The 20,104-nt window shown below is 43.1% G+C and overlaps 2 protein-coding genes across 4 annotated transcripts; one reads left to right on the forward strand and one right to left on the reverse strand.

The window, feature by feature from the left end:
• Window positions 1-6,414: 6,414 nt before the first annotated feature.
• Window positions 6,415-8,571, reverse strand: LOC121306906 (ras-related and estrogen-regulated growth inhibitor-like protein). The gene is made up of 4 exons (XM_041238926.1): window positions 8,366-8,571; window positions 8,110-8,163; window positions 7,932-8,008; window positions 6,415-7,427 (listed from the first exon to the last, which is right to left on the reverse strand). The coding sequence occupies exons 1-4, from the start codon at window positions 8,478-8,480 to the stop codon at window positions 7,014-7,016; spliced, it is 660 nt and encodes a 219-aa protein (XP_041094860.1). The 5' UTR covers window positions 8,481-8,571; the 3' UTR covers window positions 6,415-7,013.
• Window positions 8,572-13,082: 4,511 nt separating this feature from the next.
• On the forward strand, window positions 13,083-18,083 carry LOC121307007. 3 transcript variants are annotated; one of them, XM_041239072.1, is made up of 6 exons: window positions 13,093-13,495; window positions 15,120-15,452; window positions 15,861-16,193; window positions 16,615-16,719; window positions 17,141-17,178; window positions 17,451-18,083. In XM_041239072.1, the coding sequence occupies exons 1-6, from the start codon at window positions 13,450-13,452 to the stop codon at window positions 17,532-17,534; spliced, it is 939 nt and encodes a 312-aa protein (XP_041095006.1). In that variant the 5' UTR covers window positions 13,093-13,449; the 3' UTR covers window positions 17,535-18,083. The 3 variants fall into 3 exon arrangements, with proteins under 3 accessions (XP_041095005.1, XP_041095007.1, XP_041095006.1); XM_041239073.1 differs by lacking the exon at window positions 16,615-16,719 and having other exon boundaries at window positions 13,091-13,495; XM_041239071.1 differs by lacking the exons at window positions 16,615-16,719; window positions 17,141-17,178; window positions 17,451-18,083 and having other exon boundaries at window positions 13,083-13,495; window positions 15,861-16,495.
• Window positions 18,084-20,104: the final 2,021 nt, after the last annotated feature.

The following is a 20,104-nucleotide window of genomic DNA, read 5'->3' on the forward strand; positions in this document are numbered from 1 at the left end:
TCCCTCCCTCCCAGTCCCTCCTCAGCTCCACTAGAGCCACACTGCTTCCCTCCCTCCCAGTCCCTCCTCAGCTCCACTAGAGCCACACTGCCTCCCTCCCTCCCAGTCCCTCCTCAGCTCCACTAGAGCCACACTGCCTCCCTCCCTCCCAGTCCCTCCTCAGCTCCACTAGAGCCACACTGCCTCCCTCCCTCCCAGTCCCTCCTCAGCTCCACTAGAGCCACACTGCTTCCCTCCCTCCCAGTCTCTCAGCTCTAACCCCAAGCCCACTCTGCTTCTTCAATACTATACTGGCTAATACAATACTAAAGTGCCAGTCTGCCGATGTAATATAAGCACGACGCTCTGGCTGTGAGGTTGCAGTCAGTTCAGGCAGGTATCCGATCCATCGTTCTCCTGCTCACAGCCCCCCCCCAACCCCCCCCCCCCCCCCCCCCCCCCCCGCAGTGCTGGCTCTGCCTCATCCTGACCCCTGCACTCTCTACACAGACCCCCCTGCCGTGTCCCCTGGAGCTCTGATTAACCATTTACCAGGAGCGTCGTCACACGCTCTCCCCCACTGAGCACAGGCATGCCACCCTGACACAGGCTTCCCAAGGGGAGAGTCATAAAACACAGTCAAGGCCAAGGGTCATAAAGCACAGTGAAAGCAGGGTAAGAGGCTTCCTTGAATAGTTGCGTGTCAAAAATATGAAGACAGTGCAATCTTATCAATGGCTATTCCCATTGTAGCTGCCTTGCCTTATAAAAGTTTACCGCTGCATTAATTTGCTTTACCATACTCGGGTATTCTATACAATGCTTGCCTGTGCTTTAGCATGCTTTCATTGTGCTGTATTATTTTCCTGCTGCCCTGTCCCTCAGTGTAACACATAGCCAATGCCATTGAGAAGCTGGGTTAGGTTGTAAATGTGATTGCTGACTGCAGGAGACAGTGTGCTGCGTTCCCCATTGATTTTCTATAAATCCACACAGGGGCGGTTTTGCAATGCTGTGAATCACTTTGTAAACGGAAACGCATGGCTTGTGTTGAGCTTCAGTGACAAAGCTAGTTTCCTGAGGCTTGGAGCAAGGGAGCAGGAAATTAAACCGCATCGCTCTCCCAGCGGGACACGGCGATATCGTTACAACCCTCAGGCCAAACAGGGGAGGGCATGTCAGAGCAAATCATTGTATCTATATAGCGCCTTTCACGCGAAAAGTGCTGTAGGAGACCAAACAAAGAGAATCACAATACACTACGTTTGCATAGAGTTTTGAAATCATATTTTGGTATAATATAATGCAAAAATGTACACATTTCAGCTTAAAAAATATATATTTAAAAGAAGCTCTCTTATAAAACTGATGTTTTTTCATTTTGACGTGAAACCGCTGCGGAGATGAGGCGGCAATGCACTTCCACAATCTGGGAGCAGAGGAAATAGAAGCTCCATCTCCCTTCCTTTTTGTGCACAGAAAAAGCGTCCAAAACTGGATGCAAGACAGACCACATTGGTTCTATGTGCTATTCCCTACTGATTCTCTTGCTTTGCAGAAAGACTTGACGGAGGAAAAGTTGGGGGACCCTGTTGCTTGGGGGTCTCTCAGAGATGCATTTTTGCAGGAGTACTCAAAAGGCACGGCCGCGTGGCGTGCAGGGGGGAGTCACACAGTCAGGGGAGAGCAGGGGTCCCCGAGGGTCTCCCCTGGTAAAGGCACGGCCGCGTGGTGTGCAGGGGGGAGTCACACAGTCAGGGGAGAGCAGGGGTCCCCGAGGGTCTCCCCTGGTAAAGGCACGGCCGCGTGGTGTGCAGGGGGGAGTCACACAGTCAGGGGAGAGCAGGGGTCCCCGAGGGTCTCCCCTGGTAAAGGCACGGCCGCGTGGTGTGCAGGGGGGAGTCACACAGTCAGGGGAGAGCAGGGGTCCCCGAGGGTCTCCCCTGGTAAAGGCACAACCAATTCAGTGTCGGGAGAAAGATGCAAGATTGCTTTGCCAGGGCTGCCTGTCTCTGGCTGAGCTGGGAGTAGACTCAGACTGCAGCAGTGTCAGAGAGTCTGGGAGGAGGGCTCGCTATGCAATCATCTTCATTCATTCAATTGCACCCTCATGTTCCCTCCTGTGCCTGCAGTAATGGATACAGCGTGTTCCTGACATTTCTAAAGGAAGTCTATTGTCTCGCTCTGTCTCTGTCTCTCTCGCCTTACTGCTTCAAGCCAAGAACAGGTACCAAGACAGTCCCTACTTTGTGTGTGTGTGTGTGAGTTCGATCTCTCAGATCGTACAAAGAACATTCACTTTTGGGTCAAATTAAACCACACCACCTTTATAATGTAATAATCCAGCATGTTTGTTCTAACGTATTTCGCCCTGTTAAAGTTATATTAAAGTGAGAGCTGAATCATTCTTACCTCTTGTGCGCTGCAGGGCTCGAAGGTGCAGTTTCGAAAGAAACACATTGTAAACCGTGGTACCTGGTGCCACACTAGGTTAACGAAAACCACACTTTAAGACACTTCTTTGGTCACTTGTCCACATTATTTCATGCGTGTAGTTTGACCAACCATCTCCTTCCTCTAGCCACTGCTTTCAGACAGTCACATGAACCCAGAAGACAATGCTGACGGGAAATGACCTGTGTAGCTAATTGAAATGCAGAATAAGTATTTTTGGTTTGCTGCAATCATTCTTCAGCGCTACCCTTATAAAAGTTACCCATAGTAAAGCACAGTTAAAGAATGGTATAGGTAAGCATTGAGAAGAATAACGAGGGATGGTGAAGCGTATTGATAAACAGGGTAAACTAAAAGCAGAATATAACCAAGGTGTGACAGAGAAAGAAAGAATCTTGGCTGTAAATCTCCCTCCCCACCTGTGAGGGCGCTGTGCAAAGGGAACAGAGTGCCCCGGACTGGATGGTCTGGCAATTCATTCCAGGGATAGTCGGCCATCTAGAAAAGGGGCGGAGCCACAGTGCACCAAGCCCCAGACGGGAGGTGATGTGGCGATCGCGGATTGGAGGAAAAGCGATTGCACTCGCTAACCAAGTTGGCGTGGCTGAAGGTACAAAAGGGGATGCGGCCGAGCGAACTGTGCCTTTGTTATGGTTTGCGAGAGAACCGCTGATGGACCGTAGAGTGACCGTGAGTGTTTTGTGTTTGTTTTCCCACCTAACTGTACTTGTTTGTCATTATTAGATAGCTAACACGTTCCCGGAGCTGTGTCTAAAGGCCAGCACTAACCCGGACAGCGCTGCTCTACTGTACACGAAGACAATGTATTTCACCACTTGCACCAAAGTGCTCTGGATCGTGTCTGTGTTGCGTGTGCGTTTATACTGTGTTTGTTATTTCAGGGCTGAACTCCGAGGTTTCACTGTGCAAGACTCATTGCTGTGTATCGCCAGGGATTATCACCAAGCGACCTGGATTAAAAACAAATAAAGAATTGTTTGGACCATGAACTTTGTTGTCTGTCGTCTGTTTACGCATTGCGTCACCTCTACACCTGCCCACTGAAAAACATCATGAGAAAAGCATGGGGGTGGGGGGGGGGGGGGGGGGGGGGCAGTTGTAAGGGTATTGAATGTTATGTGTTTAATAATAATGTGCTGCTGACCCCCAGCCTGGTCAACCAGAGCCAGCGGGCTTTCAAGTGCCTCAGCCCAGGATCCCCTCCGGGCAGCCAGCCGGCCGACAGCACAGAGTAAAGTGTACAAAGTGATTCATAGAGGCGATCTGCTCTACAATACCCTGTCACAGACTGTATTACAGACTGCAGGTGGAGCTTGGTAGATATTGGGTTTTACAGACTGTGCAGATGGAGGCATGTGGATGTGCTTTGAAAGCGATCTGGTATTGTAGGGCAAGTTCAAAGAAAAATTAGAGGCTGGAATTTATTTTTAAACATTTTTTTTTTGTAGCCAAATACTGCTGCCCTATAGATGAACAAGATGGTAAGGATAGGACATGGCTTTATAGCAATTAGCACCACCATATATCTATATAGTAAACATCTCTATAAGCAGCTGTCATACCCTTTGCAATATATAATATATACTGTTTACTGTATACACCTTCACTAGATTAATCCTAATGTTGTGCTGCTTATAAAGAAACAACAGTCACCTGTGCTCACTTCAAAGAGCCGGGCTGTAATTGTGTATTATTGCTGTCGTGTCATTAAAGATATTGAAGGTGGATTTTATTTCTGCTTTGTTTTTATTCTTTAAAGCACCTCAGCACAGACTTACCAAAAAAAACAACCTTAAACCTGCTTTTACCTGGCTTGGAGCTTGCCTGGAGAATCCTAACTGCCAGTCACTGAACAGCCTGCTTCATTCTATTGAAATCATGTGATTTGAATGCAATGCAGAAGGCAGCTCAGAGCCCCAGCACTTAGGATTCTGCAGACAAGCTCAAAGCAGCTGCAGAGAAAAAGGATAGGAACTCAGTATTGCAGATGCATCGCTAAGACGGCAAACTTCATGAAAAGGCAAGGGGACTGATAAAAAACAGAGTAGTTTGAAGCTCCGGGCTCTTTCAAAACCCAATTATCCTTCAGTTGTTTTAAATGCATGAGTCAGTCCGCAGGTAAATTTGTAAATGAAGTTCCTGGAAACACTGAAGTTCCGTGAAAGCACCTGGAGAAGTTCCAGCTAAGGAATGACTATAAACTTCCGATCTGACTAAAATCAACATGAAGAAAAAAAAAACCTACAACCTCTACAAATGAATCAGTTGCTACCTCCTAGCAACTAATATAATTACCTGCCCACCAGCCTCCCTCAGATCAATGCATACTGTTAGCGGTTAATGAATGCATCCTATAATTATTCATGATACACACACACACACACACTGCTGCTTACTCACATTCCTAGTCATACACGCACTGCTGCTGCAGACCCCAGACCCTGTACTTGCATTGAATGTCTATTAAGCTCACTTTACCATCTGCTGCTCTGTGACAGCCAGCATTAGATGAGGCTTTAGATTGATTCAGTGGGTAAGCACCTTGCCCACATGCTTGCGTAGCCCAGTTAGAGGCATCGCGTCCAAGGCAGTGACGTAGACAGAGTTTAGGAGGTTTGTATCTTGGTCAGGGGTGTCCAATCACGGTCCTGGAGAGCCATTCCACCCCAGGTCAGGTAAAACGAGACGATGGACTGCTTCAGGGTCTGGATGGAGGTTGGATCAGTTAAATAATTGAGAACAGGGTTGGAACAAAGACCAGGAGTGGGTTAGCTTGGGACACCTGCCTAGTCTGGGTGGTGCAGCGGGCTAACCTGACCACCAAAAACACTCAGGTGGTGCGTGCTCAGGTAGAATCAACAGGGCGTGCAAAATGCCATTCTTGAATACAGGACCCTTAGAGAACAGGACTGCATTCATGCTGAGACTTCTGAGTACATCGGCACTGATCCATCGCACAGAACCCCCAGTGCAGAATATTATAACCATAGCAACTGCACTTAACCAGCTGTTCCAATAAAAACACCTGCCTTATATAGCACACACTTGAGTAAATGGGCTGTACCTCTCATGACTCATTTGCATCAACCTGATGTCTTTGTAAAATATACAACCTGCATCTCCCTGCTGCCTCTGTAGTCATGAGAGCAAATACAGTAGATCAGACACAATGGGATTGACTATGGCAATAAGACTATCTCACATGTTACAGGGTTTCAAATAGTTTGCATCTCCTGGTGTTGTTGAAGTGCTGTTCAAAAACTGGGTTGTGTGTTTATTGTTCACAGGAGCCTGTGTTTAAATGCTGAGAGCTAGATTCAGTGGGAACTACGGGTCTCTTGAATTCCCTCCTACAGTGAAACCTGCCTAATCCAGCCCCTCTGTAATTCAGCATGACTTTTGGGTCCTGGACAGATCCCTATCGGAATGCATGGCGAGATCTCTTCTAGAATCCGGAACCTGTGTGTTCTGGAATCTGGCGTGATTAAGTCCGGTCTTGTTTAAAATCCAAAGTAAAATCTCAGTGTACAGTCTGGCAAAGTCATGTGGCTTTTTTTTCCTTTCTAAATCTGAAATTCATGTTTTGTGGAAAGTACAATAAAATGAATACAATCCTTGAATTAGTGTGCGGACCTTCTCTTTTACTGTGTGCACTGCGATTGGTTTTCAGAGTGTGCAAATAGTTTGTCATTAACCTTTTTTTTTTTGGGGGGGGGGGGGGGGGTACAGTATTAGATTCTGCAGCACCCCTCTAAATCCATAGCACTGTGTAATCCGCCTCAGTTTTGTAGATGACTCCGTGTGGAAGTGGGCATGTACAAACAGACCTCAACTGGTCTTAGAAACATTGAAAGCTGCAGGGTCCACATGCAAGCTCTGTGTTAGGAGAAGAAATTGATTTATAAAAAAAATAAGGAACAGTATTAAAATGTAATCTTTTAATTGACAAAAAAAAAATCAGCAAATATATACAGACATTTACATTCTCTGTACACATATATACAATATAAATATTTATGGTATATGCATTTTTGGATAAAGCAGCATAATTCCCCACCCCTTCAGCGATATGACCAAAATAGGCATACACTATGACAGACTTCTTATATGCATGTAGAACAAACACAGTGGCATTTGAAATGCATCACAGCGACATCTTGAGATATAGGGCTCCATGGTACGGTGGAACACTGAAACTGATAGTAAATGAATGCATTGCCCAGCACGTTAACCATGGCAACACTCGAGGCGTTTTGTGCTTCTTGTGTGGGTCAAGGAGACAGTCTTTGGGGTCTTCAACTTGAACAAAACTTCGCTGGATTCGTAAATAGTCTGGTTGAGCAAGGTACTCTCCCGGCTTGGCTTTCCATTTTGTGGGACAGAAGCCTACACAATTCCCGAAAACCTCCAAAAAGAAAGAGTCTTGGAATTGAAGTTATAACCTTACAACTTTTGGAAATGTCAACAAGTTTGTAACGCACCCAACTCCTGCGCTTTCCAGATGCGAACCAGACACCAGCGTATCCTTCATGTCGGCTTGTTTATAGTTTGGTCGATTTCTAATCGATTCTCCTTCTCCCGAACACCGCCGACATGCTCCTGACGATCCCTTTGATCCCTTTCCTCGTCGCTCGAGTCTCCCGGATCAGTTCCAGCAGTTCGTGGAATACCAGCAGCACGCCGTGGTAAGTCTCGGCTGCAGAGATTTCGAAAAAACCGCAGTCCGCCGACAGAGCCAGCAGCCTGCCTTCCTCGCTGGAGACCGTCCTTCGATGCTGCAAGTCACGCTTGTTCCCGACGATGACTATGGGGGTCTTGTCCGACCCGCCGGCGTGCTTCTTCGCCTGCCGGATTCTCCGCACTTGCTGGCTGACCACGCTGAAGCTCGCCCGGTCGCAGATGCTGTAGACCAGAATGAAGCCGTCCGCCCAGCGAAGCTGCTTGTCGCTCACGCATCCCTGCGTGTCGGAGTTCTGAAGGGTTCAACGAAAAAAAAAAAAAATTAGGAACCGAGTAGAAAAAATAAAATCGCGTAATTAAGTTAGTAGCTATACATAGCAGTCTTTGCATGTTTTATTTTTACTGGATAAGGAAACTATGAAGCCCCCAAAACCACACTCAGCATGCATGTGAATTAGGAGCTCCAATTGTAGCCTAATGACACACACATGCAAGGCGTATCTGAGTGTTTATTAAATATGTATTAAACTTCAGCAAACGGTAAAATGCATATGAAATCGTTACCGATGACGCTCAAAACAAAGAGCATTTGCCTATACTGTGCTAACCTGTTATAGTGCACGACGCGTATTCACCAAGTCTACATGAACGACCCTCTCGGTATTTTGCTAAAGAATATACCGCTGATAAGTCAGATTAGTTCATTCCGCTCCAAAGCAGCGCACGATACCAATGTCTCGCATCCAGTTCTGGTTCTAGAGTGAATGTATTAAAACGCCCTCTCCAACGAATCTTACCTGCGAGTAGAGAGAGTCCCAGATATTGAAGCAAATCTCACGCCCGTCGATGCGGTCATTATGATTATAGATGGATTCTGGAAAATAAAAACGTAACATTTAGTAAAGGAAGCTAAAACAGATTTTTAAAAGTGCTCTAGCACGATTTCACTGCAGACTACTGCTGGGGATTACTTACCAATATCTCCGTATTCTCCAATGAACCGTCTAGTGAGAAACCGGACTGTCAGCGCTGGAAAGAACAGAAAGAAACCCAGTTAATACAAAGAAGAAGAAGACACCCTCAATGCGTATACGTGTTTATTGTATTTTGCATATTGCATATTAAATATTCTGTTTATCACATGCATGAAATGAATTCAAATCGCGCCAGCTTGCCTAGCCCTGCTTCTATCAACAGTGGGACTTTTGCAAGGCAACTAAACTACACGCACCAGATTTCCCCACGTTCTCGGCTCCCAGGAGCAGCACATTTGCGTCCACCTTCTGCTGGCTTCCCTCCATGGTTTTGCTGCTGTGCTGGACGCTGGGTTTCACTTGTACAACCATTTGTGAAGAGTTCTCTATCCGCCTCGGAGTCTTGTACTAAAAGGGGAGTTTAGTTCTGCTTAGAATCGCCTTTGAGCTTGTAATACCTTGCACTGTGCCCGTTCTCTGTATATATAGACACAGGGGCGGGATCTAAACCCACAATTGACGTAACGCCGACCAATCACTGCAGCAGGAGCCTTGTTGTTCATTCCAAATTACTTGGAATGACCCTCTCCCGCAGGGAAACCATTTCTACCGTGCTGTAACATGTGCAACAGGGTCTGTACTGCAAGTGCAGTGTACACGTTAGAAACGTCACAATGTAAAACACTTGCCAGGTAAACGTGCGGTGATGTCATCGTGCTAACCGTGTTCCCGAGCTTTCCACATGGACCCGTGTTCTTTGGAATCTTGCTATTGTGTACAGAGATTCGAAAACAGCGCACCTCTCTGTATCCAGTAGGATATTCACCAATCACTAGAAATGCCTCACAAAGAAGATAAGCCATTGATCAGCCGAAAACTCACGCTTTTAACAACGAGCGTATCGTTTTCTTCGGATAGCACGATAGAAATAGATAGGTAGCCGGATGGTTCAGTTTGAAAGTGTATCCCTTGATAGATAGATAGATAATATAGCGTGCTGCTTTGACTGGTAAACACAACTGCTAGCTGTAATCATAATGATAAGCTCGGTAAAGCAGTGTGTGAAGACAGCCCGGTTTACCGCTGCTGTTTGAACTCTTATAAACATATCCACGCTTTTTTGCGCACTGGCTTCACAGACCCCCGTGCAGTACATGCCAGCGTGGTGAAAGGGCACAGTTCTCACTTGCTAACTGGCATAAACGCCAGGGTGTGAGGCTCCTGTAATCGTGATAATAACCCTGTAAGCGATCCTAATGGTCCAGTCTGGTGTTTGGAATATGGCCCGATTCTCAAAGCTATTCACGTCCATTCCTCTTAAGCACAATTTATCTATTCGGAAACGAGAATCTCAGCAAATAAAGTCACCAACCCAGAAATAAACAAGTCGGACTTTTAATTAAAGGGCTTGGGATAAGCATTACGTCTAAATTCATTAATAATAATAAATACAGTGCTAATGGCGATTAGGAATAAATAGCTCTGGGAATCCAGACCATTGTTCTTTATGAGAGTCGGTGCACAAACACCTCGAGTGTATAGTCATACCTGGCAGATGGCTTTAAGGATCTAAAAACGGCCTGATCTAAACACCGCGGTGTATTTATAGTTTAAATCACACGCCATATCTTTAAATAAAAGCTGACATGCATTTGTGTGTGAGAGAGGGAGAGAAGGACAGGGAGAGAGAGAGGGAGAGATGGGAAGAATGATAGCAGTTTCAATTACGCACAGACCGGGGACTCGGAGTTGCAATGCAATGTGCTGTGTAGCGAAGCGATGCTCACTCAGATAACGAGGTGTGTCTAGAACAGTACCCCCGGGTTTCTGCATTGTAAGACTTGGGCGAGTGCTCTAGGATAGGATTAACAATAGGTGAAAAGGGCCAGGAAACACAGCCTCCATTTCACTGATACAGAGATAAGAAACTATTGGTTTCCAGGAGAGTGGCAATCTCCGTTTCCCCCGATAAACACCAAACACAAAGACGAATGGGGGAATGCTGATATTCCTGGTCATTCATTGATCGACTCATTTATCTATTGATGAGGTAGAGTCATTGCGTATACAACATATTTTCTTCTTGTTGTTTTTGCTGGGTAACCCTCGTCATTGTTCAGTAAGTCTGGAAATGTATAGAAAAAATTACAATAAACATGCATATATATATATATATATATATATATATATATATATATATATATATATATATATATATATAGATATAGATAGATAGATAGATAGATAGATAGATAGAGAGCAAGAACATGAAAAATCATTCTACTCTGAGCTGCACTATGAGAATATTGTTTTTCTAGACACATTTGCTGCAAAAAATTTAATAAAATAAAAAATGCATTCAATTATAGTTACACTACTGCATTTTTGTAATAGATGACGTTTCAGTGGGAAAATATGTATTTTTTTATCGCGGTTATAATAATAATAATAATAATAATAATAATAATAATAATAATACCATTTGCCTATTACTAATGTTCTCCTGGCCCAGGTCCAATTGATTCACAATTAAATAGGATTTTCTTTGAAATCATGAAACAGTTTCGGGCAGGCTGTTTGCGTTACAGTGTATTATCAGGGTAGCAGCAGCGACATCTTGTGGTTCAGATTTAAAACTGCAAGAACTGTGTCTTGGTTTATAGTCCAGTTACACGCAGTACATCGAGCATCGTTGCGGGCGAGTTGTATGTATTCTGTGCAGGCATACATTAAGAACACCTTTTGTGTAATTCAAAGAGTAAGAATGGTGACGTCAGCAAATGCTCACCCAAAACACAACTATGAAAGTATTTGCTAAAAAAGGGCTTGTTGATGGGATGGAAATAAGACTCCCGAAGCATGCAGTCTGATCCATTCCTGGTTTTGCAATTACTTTAATAAGACACACTGTGTCTAGTCAAGCTCGTAGTAAATCCTGGCATGGGTGAACCCGCTATGCAATAGGAGTCTTATTTTCAGCGCCGTGTCGACATGACTATAGTTTGTAATGTACCGTTGAGTTGATGATACATTATTAGAGTCACACGCACACAACGAATGCGATACTTTACTGTCCTATTCACCGAGGGATGGGCTGAACGACTTCTGTGGTAGAAGACCACACCCACAGACTAGCACAACGCCCACCTGAAGGCGCAGAGCGGACGCTGCCTGCAGTGTAGTCGACTTGACCAAAAAAGGACTGAGTTTCTGAGCTCTGCTGCAATCTCTCTAATGCTACAGCGAGCTGTGGAGGCTGCTATTGCAAACTTACACTGCACTGTACACACATGTACTACTAGTGGTAGTATTATCAATTCTAATCTGTATAATAGCGCGAAGCATTTCCCACTTTACTTCCTGCTCCAAGAGAATGTTTCTGCGCGTAATTACGCACAGGGCTGGATCTCTCCATCCCGTTGTTAGCGCGCCAGGAGAAGCGGTCTTGTTAGTGCTAAGAACTATATTCCACTGGTCTTACAACCGGCAAAGCACCAGGCGTTCAATTCAACACGAACCGGTCTAAATCCACTAATCATTCACTCAGGGCCACGTCTGCATCGTCTTTTTCTAAATGTAAAAAAAAACCAAAACAACTAGTGATGTTTCAACCCCCTAATTATAACATTGTGCCGATTCAAGAATATATACCCTGCTTTTTTTAGTGTCAAACAATTATGTATTCGTGTCGAACAATTAAGAATATTTTAGGGGGTACGGAAACGGTTCCCCCCGGTGATTGTGGTGTTCATTACAATATGTGCTTTCCCCTTTCAAACACCAGACGCGTGCTGTAGGATTGTTTTCATCTCAGGTGTAGTTGCTATGATTTTAACAGGCGGGTCGGTTGCACGGAGACGCACACACCACTGCCGCCCTTCTATTTCTTCTAACTGCCGAAGTCCATTAAAGCGGATGATCCGGACCCACTCTGCCTGTTGGGAGGCTACTAGGTCTGCTGGATCATTCCTACAGGATGATTTTTGCTTGACAACGTCCCATTCAATCGACTGATGTGCCTAAACCGAGCCATTGAAGGTTAGAATGCTTATCAACTACAGTAATAACAAAGCATCTTTTAAGAACATAAGAAAGTTTACAAACGAGAGGAGGCCATTCGGCCCATCTTGCTCGTTTGCTTGTCAGTAGCTTATTGATCCCAAAATCTCATCAAGCAGCTTCTTGAAGGATCCCAGGGTGTCAGCTTCAACAACATTACTGGGGAGTTGATTCCAGACCCTCACAATTCTCTGTGTAAAAAAGTGTCTCCTATGTTCTGTTCTGAATGCCCCTTTTTCTAAACTCCATTTGTGACCCCTGGTCCTTGTTTCTTTTTTCAGGCTGAAAAAGTCCCCCTTGGGTCGACACTGTCAATACCTTTTAGAATTTTGTATTCATTAAGAATGAATACAGCATTACCAAAAACGCAGTCATGCAATGCTAATATATATATAACATTTGCTTTTGTATTTGCATTTTGCGTTTTGCGTTGGATGGCGAGCTTATAAGATTTGTAGCCATGAACTTGAACACCCGCAACGGGCTCCTTCCACGTGTTTTGATTCTCATACTAAAGCAGATTGTCATTTAAAGACCATTTCGCCGTTTATGTCTCCTTTAGTTTAGAATTAAGACAATTAAATGTGTTGGTTCAATAAATCTGACTCTTTCAATAAATCTGTGTTTTCTGTATACTGTGCTTATATTTCAAATGTATTTAAAGGTGGGCTGAAATAATGGAAAATATTTGTGGCCTGGTATCTTGTTTACACACACACACACACACACACACACACACACACACACACACACACACACACACACACCCCTGCAATCATTTCAACCTTTTGTTATAACGTTGCCACATATAATATTAATGTATTTAATTAAATTCACGGTCTCAAAGATTACTTCGCTTTTAAAAATAGATTTTACCTTTATAAAACGCTATTCAATTCCCCTGTTTCCGGTAAGTGTGAAAGTTCACAATTGTAGCATCTATTTGAGCTGCGTTTACCACACCATCTCACTTCGAGGTCGAGGTGCATTTTTCCATTACCTTTACAAATGCAGGCTCGCGTATATTTTGGACGAGGGAGGATGTGGGCGTTAAAACAAAGCAAAAAAAGAAGATTGACCCGTGGTTGATCAGAGCGGGTAAGCATATCCGATAAACATCAACGAATTTTTGCAACTCGCTAGAACCAGACTGGTGCAAAAAAAAAAAACCACATAGCGTAAATATATTTGTATCTGTATAAATCCAATAACTCTTCACGCAGATGTAACGAATTTGACATTGCCAGCAACAGAATCCGAGCACGGCCGGCAGCGTGGAAGCATGTGGCGCATTCTCGGATACGCCTTGGTCGCGGTATATTTCGAAGGTAAGTTTAACTTATTTTAATGACATATTGTTTTCTGGTATAACAGTCAACGTGTGATGTGATGTTTCTCTTTAAAACTAGCTCTTAAAAATAAAAATAAAAATAAATAAAGTATGATAGACAACACTGATAGACAACAAATGTTTCAGCATTAAGCACAAGTTTCAGCAGGATGTTTTAAACACACAGCAGGGCTGATTTTATTTAATCGTATAATATATACTTCAGACGAGTTACCAAATTACAACGCAGCGCATGTTAATCTACACTGTGAACCAGACGAGAAGACACGGGGTTTGTTCGTGAATCTATATTATATACACAAGCAATTCAAATGCAATTGAAATCGCTTTAAAGTTTGATTCTAAAGACATATATTTAAACATAGGGTACGGTGCAATTATTATTATTATTATTATTATTATTATTATTATTATTATTATTATTATTATTATTATTATTATTATTATTATTATTATCTGCAATAGCATTAATCGTTTCCCCGCTTTACCATTTAAATATTATAACTACATAAGTAGGGCTAGGGATTTTCATTAAAAATGGTAGAGATGTTTAATTAAAAAATCAATACACATAAACATAAATATACATACACAGTAGTGTGCCAGAACACCCGTGTCGTGCGTAAGAAATCAAACCGCTTTGATTCATTTCAAACAGTAAAGAGAAAAGGAACACAGAGCCGCGCACAGTAAAACGCAGGAGGCTTTTTAGAAGCTGTTTAAGACGCCCGATTAAAGCACAAAGCAGTCTGACATTTTCACACAGAGTGCCTGTTCGTCCTCCATTCTTTCTAGATTAGTGAGTGGGAAATGAAATGGGAGATTCAGAGGTTTTTACGCAGGCAGGTATATGATATAAAAGACGCATCTTGAGGTGATAAATACGCACACTGCCGTGCCTGCAGAGATACAGAAACACGCACAGCTGTATCGACCCCAAACTTGGAAAAGATTACATTATTGAAAGGACGCAGTGATCGGACTAATACACTAACACACGACCAGCAACCAAGCGTTGAAATGAACACTTAATACCAGTTTGGATTAACGCGCTGTTTGTGTTACATGACCAATTCAGAGCGTTAAACACGTCGACAGTAACCCTAAAGAAATGCCGTTATGAAGACAGATACAACGCACACTGTACAAAAACCGTCTTTTTACAATATATTTACTTGAATATTGACTTAATAAAACCATTTAAGATTGATTATATTATATATTTGCGTATTATGTACAATTAAGAAGTATTTTACAGTAATACTAATAAATTTTACCGTAATTAAAAAAAAAAAGCTGGAAAAAACTCATGTCAATATTAATGTAAATGTGCTGTAGAATACGGTATGTGTTTTTACTGTGCGAGGGAAGCGTTTCTCAAAGTCTTCTAATCTATTGATATCGCGTGTTAAAGGAATTCGGATTCTCACAGCGTTTACTCCAATGCTAACAGCACGATTTCTCCATATAGTAAAAAACGCACCCAATGAAGCTATTGAAATAAACAGCTTGTGCGCACAGTCCTGTCGTGTGGACTAGCTGTGCGTGTGTGTGTTGTTATTGACTAGCTGTGTGACTAGCTATGTGTTCTTGTCTTCTAGTTTCCGAAACGAGTCTCAGTTTACGCTCGTCTCACCACTTTGCTTCAGCCGGGGAGTCTCCGGTGGAGTTCACCTGCACCTCGAGTGCAGTGATAGAATCTGGAGGGGTTTGGCTGCTCTGGTTCAAAAAGAACGCGAGTGATGTATTGGAAAGACTGGACACGAAATGCAACGCGTCCCCGTGCAAATACACCGATGAATCGAACCGCTCGGACACCTTCAAGCTGAAGATTACAAAGACAGAGCGAGAAGATTCTGGTACATATTACTGCGCGCACCCACCCGGTATGGACCTGGAGTTTTCCAATGGGGCCGCATTGAACGTTGTAGCAGGTACGAAATTAACCAAACCAAGTGCTATGCTATGCATTGTAGTATTGATGTACTTTATACCTTAGAACACACGCGTGGTTGTACAGCAAAGTAACACTGGAGTTAAAACAAATCCCTACCCCGCTGCAACTAAAGATTGTACAATATTGAATCGAGAATATTCAAGGTAATGTTGCATTTTACCCCCTGAAAATACACTTTACTCTCTCGGTGTTAAAACTGTAGGGTAAGTTACTCTCAGAACCCAAATCCTGTCTAGTTTTGCTCCTACACAGTTTTGCATTAGCGCTGGGTACTGTAAATATCGCGGGTCCTGTAAAAACATATATCATTAAGTAATATGTTTTTGTACATCTTGATAACCCTAAGTGTTATATTTATTTATTAAATATACTTATATTTTTTCAGACAGTTCAACAGAGACCACTTCTGTGTCTATCCTGGCCCCCGCTGACTCCGCCAGCGCGCTCGATTCTGAGGGGTCACTGACATTAGTCTGCCTGGTCCGGGGCCTCTCCTCGCCCGCGGTCCGATTTCAGTGGTTTCTCTCCGGTAACGTCACGACTGCAACAGCGCCGGGCACCTGGATCAAGGAGGGCGGAGACGGAGAGAGCTACAGCGCCACGAGCAGGCTGACAATCCCGGCGGAGACGTGGCGGAGCGGGGCGGTGTGCGCCTGCGGAGCGCAACTGAACTCGAGCACAGTCATCCGCAGCAGGGAGATCTCATACACGGCGGGAGGTGGGGAGGTTTTATTGAAGTTATTGATAAAGACCGTTGCATGTGTAATCAATGAACTGCAGCTATACACATTAAATTCTAAAACGTGCCCCGAGAGCGATAGGGATAAGAACATGAAGAATGTCCACAGGATAACACGAACAGCAACGCGTTTAAACGCCAGTCAGGGCTCCTACACTCGACTCGATGACATTTGTAAAGAAGCCGCTGTTATCCCTTCATGGTTAATACAATCTATTCCTTCTGTTGGAGCCCAGAGGTATCCACTTCAGAAATGCATTTTTACAAAGAAAAAACAATGAAAACAGGAAAAACTAAAGTGGTGATCTTTCCACCGGTGCAAGAGCTTGCTGGCTGTCTGCTGTGGGCTATACAGTTCTAGTGACGTGCGTTCTTACTGTTCGCCCGCCTGTCTCCGCAGACTCTTGCTGGGTGTTTTATGTCGTGTTCTCCGGGGCGGCACTGGTCGCTGTAGCCGCGGCGCTCCTCGCCTCTTGTGCATGGCTTCATTTCTGTAGCAAAGAAGGTAACCGAGTTTGTTTTGTGTTGTGTTTTTTGCTTCTGTGTATTTATATATATATAATATATATAATATATATATATATATATATATATATATATATATAATATATGCGCATTATAAAATAGACAGAGATAGGAAATTTAACATGGTAGAATTGTGCACGCAGTGACGGAAGGGGACATTATATGGTATTATATTGTATTAAATGCAATAGCGTCGTAAAGATTTCACACGCAGTGCTTCTTGTTAATGTGTTAAAACATGTGCATTCTCCTAATGGTTAATTAAACTGAGCATTCATTTTGATTGTATTTCGGCTCATTAGCGTTGCTCCTGCAAGGCGGGTATATAACCTAGAGTTATAATCTTGCATCTCCAGACACATTCGCGTTCACTTTTTCTTCTTTGTGTTTTTCTGATGCAGGTTCCAGGCAGAGAGCAGACCCAGCCGATCAGTTCAAGGTAGACACGCAGTCATTTACCACAGCTGATAACAGTGCAAGCGAACATTAACATTGCACAGCCTCACAGTTCCCCAAGGGATAGATAATAATAATAATAATAATAATAATAATAATAATAATAATAATAATAATAATAATAATAATAATAATAATAATAATAATAGTTCTACTCAATGCTATGATGTTGTGTGTGTGTGGAAGCATGTAACAACTGGACTGTCGCAGGATCTCGACAGCGTTTTTTTTTTTCATGCTGTGTTTGATCTGCAGATGAGACGCAATGACGACCTGGTCACCTACGCTCACCTGGAGTTTGTTCCGCAGAAGAAGGAGAGACGGAAGCGGCAGGCCTGACCAGTGTGCACGATGCCCCGGAGGAGCGCTGTGTCCGGGTCCCTGTGTTTCTACACAGTGGATCTTGTTATGTTATGAAAGGCAACAGAACGCCTGTCTTCTAGTCGGAGCGAGCTCTCCATACACATAAAGGGACGTATTTTAAACGCGTTTACCCCAGTCTCTAATAAACGCCTATTTCTCTTATAGCTAAAAGGCCTGTTAATTTTCCAAAGCCAGAATAAAATAACTAAGTTGTATATTTCAAGATCTCTTATACCATATCATTGTGCTGTGCTTTCTATGCTGTAACATTAACACGGATTGCAAAAAAATCTAGCAGTAATTAAGATGACTCTATATATCAGGAAAATGATCATCTATAATAAAATGGTTTAAGCTGTGTGGCTTTTTATAAATAAAACACAAATAAAACAAATGTTATAGCTATCTCTCACCTCCGCCCCCATACAGTTCATACAATCAGAATACATCGATCCGTGGGTTCAAAATGCGTAAACATGCATATCAATCGATTAGCATTCAGTCAGTTTAACTAATAATAATAATAATAATAATAATAATAATAATAATAATAATAATAATAATAATAATATAATAATAATAATAATAATAATAATACAGTGTAAATCTGAACCCCCCAGTTGTTGTGCAATGTTAGAATATAAACAGTAAAGCCACGCTACCTTGGAGCGTGTAGAATAGCAGAATGAGCAGCATGGCGCGTTTCCCTGCAAGGCTGAGGAGAATGCTGTGTGTGTTACCCGCACTGCAGACAGTATCAGTGAACAGGGCAAGGAGAGGGGGCTGCAATACACAAGCCTGGAAGTGTCCATATTGTACAGAGTTCCCGCTGCAAGGTGGCTCAGTATCGCAAGATTACATCTTTATACACAGTTAGTTATGGCTATACAAATACATACAACAGAAACATCAATATTCAAACAAGTGACTGTTAATTCCACTCTTCTAAAACTCCGCCTGATTCACCTCGGTTTCAAAGCCGTTTCTTTTTTGTAAAAGGTCAGATCAATGGGTGACATTTTTCTTTGAAGAAAGTCTGTAACCAGACTAGATTCGCTGTGCGTCTGAAATCAAACCACTGGAACTGAAAATCTGGGGAAATTGTCTTGCAAATGAGCAATTGTCTAGTTGAACTGATGACTTTAATAGGCCTTTAAAGAATATAGACCAGTCTGGAAGAAGGACGCCAGATATGTTTTATTATTTTTGGAATAATGATATCGCGAGGATATATATCAGCAACTCAGTTAGAAAAAATAAACGCGTAACATCAATCAATCAATCAATCAAATCATTATTTTATATAGCGCCTTTCATAGTGGACCACCATCACAAAGCGCTTTACAAGATAACGAGGAACAATGCATAATACACTAAACACAGTGAAATACAGTGCATAGGACATTAAATACGAACAGTCAAAAAACAATGCAAATACATTAAATACAGTGCATTCAATACAAACACGATTTAAACGTTGTTCAGTGTAAACGCATCGCTCCTTTATTTTGCTAGTGCTTTTGCGCGGGTGAAAAATAAGTTCTTAAACGCTGAAGAAGTGTATAAAATCTGTTGCATGAGAGAATGTTTCATTCCTTGACATTTCTTTTTTTTTTTGATTTGCAGTTAGCTACATCTGTTAACGTGTTGTCACAATCAGACTACACAGTTTCCTAGAATCGCGAGTTCTAATGCACTGACTGGTCTAGCGAAGGCAGACCTTTCCAAGGTGTTGCAACAAACACAGTGTTGTGGCATTTAGAAGCGCGATGCTAACAGGTCGCTGTGCGCTTACTGGACTACACTTCCGGACAGACAACATTTTCAATATCGCTTTACAAAACGCAGAAACACATAAGCGAGTGCAAGCCAAAGCAAGTAAGCCACAAAACAGCAGAGCAACTAGCAGCCTGCACGTACCGGGAGCTTTTACTCCACGCACAAAAGCCCTTGAGATGGCTTTGGCGCACTCAACCTTCAGGTAATGGTTACATTTCGTACTGGAAAGGGAACATTAGGTTGTCATCATAACGCTGGTCCCCTGAAATAGAAATGTAACCATTAGCCTTCAAGGTCTCTGCCTCACACACTCGTCCGAGCAGCTTTGGTCTAGTGGTTAAAGAAACGGGCTTGTAACCAGGAGGACCCCGGTTCAAATCCCAGCTCAGCCACTGCCTCGCTGTGTGTGACCCCGAGCAAGTAACTAAACCTCCTTGTGCTGCCTCTTTGGGGTGAGGCGTTGTTGGAAGTGACTCTGCAGCTGATGCATAGCTCACACACCCTAGTCTCGTATCTTGCAAAGATGGTGTTACACTATGAAAGGCGCTATATAAAGATGTTTATTATTATTATTATTACATCTCTATTTCAGGAAACCAGGGTTACGATAATAACCTAGCGTTTCTGTCAGCGTGCCTGTGTGTGTGTTAGTTTCTCTCTGTCTGTGTGTGTGTGTGTTAGTTTCTCTCTGTCTGTGTGTGTGTGTGTGTTTCGACTTGCCCTCCGGAATCCTCATTGCTGTTTCCTTCACCCGCTATGATGCCATG

The sequence above is a fragment of the Polyodon spathula genome, chromosome 51 (assembly GCF_017654505.1).
Source record: "Polyodon spathula isolate WHYD16114869_AA chromosome 51, ASM1765450v1, whole genome shotgun sequence".
Lineage (NCBI taxonomy): Eukaryota > Metazoa > Chordata > Actinopteri > Acipenseriformes > Polyodontidae > Polyodon > Polyodon spathula.